Raw genomic sequence first — 6,814 nt, forward strand, 5'->3', positions numbered from 1 at the left:
GGCCCCAGGGGAAGCCTTGCCCGACTCTTAACTGGAAACTTATCCTAGGCCCCCTGCCTTTTCCCTGGAAGGCCCAGGGGACCGTCTCATGCCAATGTCCAGGGTCTTGGGCCCAGGGGACAATGGTCTGGACCAGGTTGGCCACTAACCTGCTGCCAGACCCAGAGTGCTGGTCTCAGCCACGCAACGCCAGAGGAGAGGGAGAAGAAGGAAAGTTCCTCCTTCCCAAGGTTTCTAAGTAGAAAAAGGACATCTCAGCATGGCTCCCCACTCCCCATTGTAGAAATCACAGCCATCTCAATTTTTGTTGTAACAAATCCCCAGAGGGAAAATCTTGGAAGACAAAGGGAGAAGGGAGAGGAAGCATGCCAAGGGGCACCCCTGGCCCCAAAGTCTCTGGGCAATGGGGCTGTGCATCTGAGACACCAGTTCCCAAGGACTGAACGCTGTGGAGCAGTTCATAGGGTGGGGGTGTTCTTCCAGGCCCCGGCGCAAAGGTAGGGGGTAGCAAAACCCTTCCCTCAACAGCTAGTCTCCGCTTCCTCCCCCTTCTGCCCGCCCAGTCCCCGGGCCCGCCCCGTTAGCGCGAGCTGAAGGCCGCGGGGGCGGGGGCCGGCGCCTTCCTGCGCTGCCCTTGTATGGTGACCCGGGAGGCGGGCCCCGGGTACTTAAGCCGCGGCGCCGCCCAGGGCGCCCAGAACACTCATTTCGGTCAGCTCGGCTGCCGCGAGAGCCCGAGCGCGCGGCGTGGCAGAAGCAGCGCAGCGAGAGGGGCCGGAGGAGCCTGGCCGTCGCTATGGGGCTGGAGGCGGCGCACGAGCTGGACTGCGCGGCGCTGGGCGCGCTGCTGCGGGAGCCTCGGGAGGCCGAGCGCACGCTGCTGCTGGACTGCCGCCCCTTCCTGGCCTTCTGCCGGCGCCACGTGCGCCACGCGCGGCCCGTGCCCTGGAACGCGCTGCTGCGGCGCCGCGCCCGCGGCCCGCCGGCCGCCGCCCTCGCCTGCCTGCTGCCCGACCGCGCGTTGCGGGCGCGCCTGGCCCGCGGAGAGCTGGCCCGGGCGGTGGTGCTGGACGAGGGCAGCGCCTCGGTGGCCGAGCTCCCGCCCGACGGCCCGGCACACGCGCTGCTCGCCGCGCTGCTGCCCGAGACCCGTGCGGGACCCACGGCCGTGTGCTTCCTGCGAGGTGAGCGCCGTCCGCGCCCCGGCAACCCCTCCCGGAGTCCTCCCAACACCCCCTCCGTCCCCTCCGGACCCTCCCCGCTAACCGCCTCTTGCCCTCCCTGCAGGCGGCTTCGATGGCTTCCAGGTGTGCTGTCCCGATCTGTGCTCTGAGTCCCCCGCCCCGACCATGTCGTCTGCTGGGTTAGAGAAGAGCCGCTCTGACCCCAGGGCTCCCTTCTACGATCAGGTGAGCTGAGATCCGAGCTCATTTCGCTGTTCGCCCCCAACCCCTGTCCCCGCATTTGCGGGATGGGCACCTCTGGGGAAGGGGGCTGCCATTTGTGGATTCCATGAGTCTCTCCGTGTCCACACTCGTGTGTGTGTGTATGTGTGTGTGTGTGTGTCCGTGTCGGCAGCAGATGGGGAGCACATCTCCGTGCGTCTGGTGTGGGTGGCTCTTGTGTGGCTCTGTGAATTGTGTCTGCAGCATATTTGGGGCTTTGACGGGGAGGTGTGTATTTGTGAGTGTTTACATCTGCGTGTCCTCCTGGGTGCTCCGTTTCCAGAGTGTGATCCTAGTCCGGATAGGTGGGTAGGTGGAGGGCTCCTCTTGCTGGGGCCGGACGGGTACGGGTTGGCCCCTGCTGGTGCTGAAGCCCTCCAGGTCGGGGCTGAGAAGAGGGCCTCCTCCTGATCCCTTTCTTGTCCCCATGCAGGGAGGCCCGGTGGAGATCCTACCCTACCTGTTCCTGGGCAGCTGCAGCCACTCCTCCGACCTGCAGGGGCTGCAGGCTTGTGGTATCACTGCGGTCCTCAACGTGTCCGCCAGCTGCCCCAACCACTTTGAGGGCCTTTTCCACTACAAGAGCATCCCGGTGGAGGACAACCAAATGGTGGAGATCAGTGCCTGGTTCCAGGAGGCCATAAGCTTCATTGGTAAGGGGGGTGGTCCTCAACAGAGGGACCCAAAGGGGCACCCAGGTGAGGGGCCTGGGGAACCTGTCACCTCCCCTGCCTCCCTTCGTGTGTGACCCTTCTTTCTTCATCTCCCGTGCAGACTCGGTGAAGAACAGCGGAGGCCGGGTACTGGTACACTGCCAGGCGGGCATCTCCCGCTCTGCCACCATCTGCCTGGCTTACCTGATACAGAGCCGCCGTGTGAGGCTTGACGAGGCCTTTGACTTTGTCAAGCAACGCCGGGGAGTCATCTCCCCCAACTTCAGTTTCATGGGGCAGCTGCTACAGTTCGAGACTCAGGTGCTATGTCACTGATGCAAGGCCCCACCATGCTCCCCCCCCCCCCACCGCCCCGGGGAGAGGGGCACCGATTCTCTCCAGTTCAGGGAAAGCTGCCCTTTCCCCGAAATTTGTAAAGCCCCCAGGTGGTGGTGCTGCAAACGTAGGAATTCTGGACTTTCTTACTTGGTGCTTGTCTGCTGGGTTTGAGGGCTGGCCCTCATTCTGGGGACCGGAATGGAGGGCATGTCTGCTTCCCCTCTGCCCTCTATCTTCTGGCAGAAACTGACTGGACTCTATACCCGCGGATTCCCACGGGTCCCACCATGATGTTGAAGCCCTCGGCAGCCTGAGGGCTCCAAGGAACAAGCTGTGACAACCAGGAGCCCCATCTAGGGGGTGGTCCACTACAGGCCTGGGGCCTGCGCCTTGTGCTCCTGGGGAGCTGTGCGTCAGGGAAGGGCTGCCTCTGCTGCGTGTGGGCCTCTTGCGCACGTGTATGTGTGTGTGTTTGAGCATTTCACGCCTGTATCGGTGCTGGAAAGTTTTTTTGTGTTCAGGTGACATTTAACACTCCCTCCCCCACTTCCTCCCAGCCCTGCGGGCGGGGGTTGGAAACTTAGCACTTTATATTTATACGGAACATTGAGGACGTGTCAATAAAATATTGGTTTGTTTAAAAAGCAACGTCTCAAGCATCTGGTCTCAAGTCAATGCCCCGGGAAAATGCTCCAACACCATGTCTTCATCAGACCTCCCCTTTTCCTGTATGGCCAGTGCCTGGGGCATGGAAGGAGGAAGGTGCTGGTGGAGCAGAGGGGCTCTCTGGGCCCTGGGCACCCTATGCTGGTGTCCTAGTGCAGGCAGTGTTCTGGCTCTAGAGCTGCAGGAGGTGGTTTCTGGGAGGCTGTCTCCAACCTTATTCTTATCACTGGCTTTGGACCTTGGGGGGAGAGGCCTGTGTCCATGGCTCAGACCCACTTCTTTTTGGGAACGTGTGGATACGTATGTGTGTGTGCCCGTGTGTGTAGCTGTTTGCACGGGTGTGTGTCTGGCATTCTCAGATTGCACACACCTGCATGTCACGTGCGCCTGAAGAAAATCCATGCATGTGCCTGTGTGTGCGCCCCTTGCGGCAGCCGTGCGTGCATGAGCTAGGCCGGGCCTCCTCTTCCCCACAGTAGGGCAACATAGCCGCCCCCCTCTCCTCTTGCATGCACAGGCACGGCCCCCAGGCCTCTGAATGCCTGTTTGCCCTGGGGCTCATGGCAGCCCGTTCCCAAGTTCCTTCTTGTCCCCAGAAGCCACGTGGCCTCATGTCTGGCGTGAGAACACGTCACCGGGGATGGGCTTAGTTGCTCTTTACACCCACCCAACCAGCATGGGTTTTTTTTTTTTTTTTTTTTAAGATTTTATTTTTATTTGACAGAGGTCACAAGTAGGCTGAGAGGCAGGTAGAGAGAGGAAGGGAAGCAGGCTCCCTGCTGAGTTTGATCCCAGGACCCTGGGATCATGACCTGAGCTGAAGGCAGAAGTTTTAACCCACAGAACCACCCAGGCGCCCCGCAAGCAGCATGTTTTGACTGAATGTTGGTTACCTGCCTGGTACGGGACTACGCCGTCCGGGGAGGTAGGAGTCATGGGCCCAGCTGAAGCCAGAAGTGGAGGGGTGCGTGCTGAGGCTGCTGGCAACAGGGGCTATGATTTGCCTGGGAGCAGGGGTGCGGAGGTCCTCATGGTCAACTCTTGGACAGCAACCCCTGCTTCATCCAGCCTCCTCTCCTGGCCACTCCGAGTGTCATCTAGCTGATGCTGTTTGTCCTTTGCAGCTCAGGTCAAGGGTGCCCCCCACAGAATGTTGGCTCTTCCCCGTGGCATTCTGGGCACCCGGCAGTGTACACCTGAGGGGTGGAGCTCGATGGTTAGGAGGCCAGGTTTGCTCCTGCATTTGCTCTCCCTTGTCTGTAAAATGGGGTTTTATCATTAGCCTCTGCCGGTTGGTGTGGTGTGGAGAACGGCACACGTCAGTCCATTTAAGAGGCTTAGCCTGGCATCTACACATAGTAAGTGCTCTCAGGAAATACTAGCTACTGCTGGCCCAGGAGGTGAAGGTTCGCAGGTGTGTAGCTGTGTGTCTCAAACAGGCCAGAGGCTCGTGAGGGCCAGGCCCGTGGTCTGCTCTGCCCTCGGTGCCCAGAGTCTGGCACAGGTCGGCACTCATTCTAACAGGCCTGGTGAAGGACGAGCAGCCTGCCTCCCAGGCCTTATTCCCTCTGCTCTCTAGGATGGGTGAGGCGCTCCCGGTGGGAACCAAGCAGAGCTGAGCTTGTGATCAAGGCTTTCTTAGGCTCTGAGTAGACTTCCATTTGGACCTGCCAACAACACTGAACTTGGGTTGGGAGTGGAGGGCAGCTGAGGCGCTGAGTCATCGGGGCCTTCCCACCACCCAGTCCTGTCTCACAGACAGCAGGGCTGGGGGCTGAGGGCTTTGCCCATTGGCTTTGCCCCATCCCTTCTACTCACTCTCCCCCTCCAGCCTACTCTACCTGTGTTCTTAAGTTTTTCTTTTTTTTTAAATTTCTTTTCTTTTCTTTCTTTTTTTTTTTTTTTGTGAGAGAGAGAAAGAGAGAGAGAGATCAAGCCCAAGTAAGTGGGGGTGGGGGAGGGGCAGAGGGAGCGAGAGAGACTCAAGCAGATTCCAAAAGCAGCCCCCATGCCAGGTTCGCTTTCACCACCTTGAGATCATGACCTGAGCCCAAATTAAGAGTCTGCTGCTTAACCAACTGAGCCACCCAGGTGCCCCAAGTTTCTTGTTTCTGCCTCTCTCTCCTTCTTTCTTATTTCTTTAAAATTTTCGAATTAATTGTGGGCCTCCTGGGTGGCTCAGTCAGTCAAGGAGCCTGCTCTGGATTTTGGCTCAAGTCATGATCTCAGGGTCCTAGGATGAGCCCTGGGTTGGGGCGGGCAGGGGGTGGGGGTGGAAATGTGTACTCAGCAGGGGATCTGCTTGAGGCTTCTCTCTCTCTCTGCTCCTCCCCACCTCTCCACCCCTGTTAACGCTCTCTCTAAAATGAATAAGTAAATATTAAACAAAAAATTTTAATTGTGGGGCGCCTGGGAGGCTCAGTGGGTTAAAGCCTCTGCCTTTGGCTCAGGTCATGATCCCGGGGACCTGAGATCGAGCCTTGTGTTGGGCTCTCTGCTCAGCGGGGAGCCTGCTTCCCTTCCTCTCTCTTTGCCTGCCTCTCTACCTACTTGTGATCTCTGTCTGTCAAATAAATGAATAAAAACTTAAAAAAATGTAAATCGTGGTTAAAAATATACGATAAGTCCCTCCTTATCCGAGGTTTTGCTTTCTGTGGTTTTAGCTGCCTGTGGTCAGCTGATATCTGGAAGCAGGTGCTCCTCCTTCTGACATATCGTTGGAAGGTCAACAGTAACCCAGCGCTCTGTCACAGTGCCGACATCACCCACCTCCCTTCCCCTCATCACGTAGGCATTTTATCACTTCACACCATCACAAGAAGGGTGGGGTTCAGTGCAATGAGATATTTTGAGAGAAAGACCATTTATTTTAATTTTACAACATTTATTAGTTGTTAATTACAGCATTTATTAATTGTTATTCATCTCTTATTGTGCCTAACTTATAAATTACATGTTCGCATAGTTTTGTATGTATAGGGAAAAACAGACTTGTGTATCAACCACAGTTTCAGGCATCCACTGGGGATCCTGGAATGTATCCCCCGCAGAGGAAGGGGGACTACTGTATAACATGAAATTTACCACCTTTACTATTAAAAAAAAAAATAGGGGCACCTGGGTGGCTCAGTGGGTTAAGCCGCTGCCTTCGGCTCAGGTCATGATCTCAGGGTCATGGGATCGAGTCCCGCGTCGGGCTCTCTGCTCAGCAGGGAGCCTGCTTCCCTTCCTCTCTCTCTGCCTGCCTCTCCGTCTACTTGTGATTTCTCTCTGTCAAATAAATAAATAAAATCTTAAAAAAAAAAAAAATAGGTTCCACGCCCAGCATTCAGCCCAACACAGGGTTTGAACTCATGACCCTGAGATCAGGACTTGGGCTGAGACCACGAGTCAGACACTGAACTGACTGAGCCACCAGGTACCCCACCACCTTTACTATTTTTAATTACACAGTAACGTTAAGCATATTCAAGATCTCCAGAAAGTTTCCCTCTCGCAGAACTGCAGCTCTATGCCCATTAAATAACAGCTCCCCGTTTCCCGCTTCCCTCAGGCCCTGGCAACCACCCTTCTACTTCCTGTCTCTGAATCTGTCTGTGTGCCTCCTCTAAGTGGAATCATATCAGGTTGGCCCTGTTGTAAAGGGCTTATTTCGCTTCACAGAATGTCCTCAAGCCAAACTGCATTTCTTGACCAAGAATCTGTTTCTCT

General features: G+C 56.7%; 1 protein-coding gene across 1 annotated transcript; it reads left to right on the top strand.

Moving 5' to 3' along the window:
- Window positions 1–692: 692 nt before the first annotated feature.
- DUSP2 (dual specificity phosphatase 2) lies at window positions 693–3,085 on the top strand. Its single transcript, XM_082743307.1, has 4 exons — window positions 693–1,184; window positions 1,288–1,409; window positions 1,879–2,098; window positions 2,220–3,085. The coding sequence occupies exons 1-4, from the start codon at window positions 797–799 to the stop codon at window positions 2,432–2,434; spliced, it is 945 nt and encodes a 314-aa protein (XP_082599433.1). The 5' UTR covers window positions 693–796; the 3' UTR covers window positions 2,435–3,085.
- Window positions 3,086–6,814: the final 3,729 nt, after the last annotated feature.

The sequence above is a fragment of the Mustela nivalis genome, assembly GCF_964662115.1.
Source record: "Mustela nivalis genome assembly, chromosome: 8".
NCBI classification, from domain to species: domain Eukaryota; kingdom Metazoa; phylum Chordata; class Mammalia; order Carnivora; family Mustelidae; genus Mustela; species Mustela nivalis.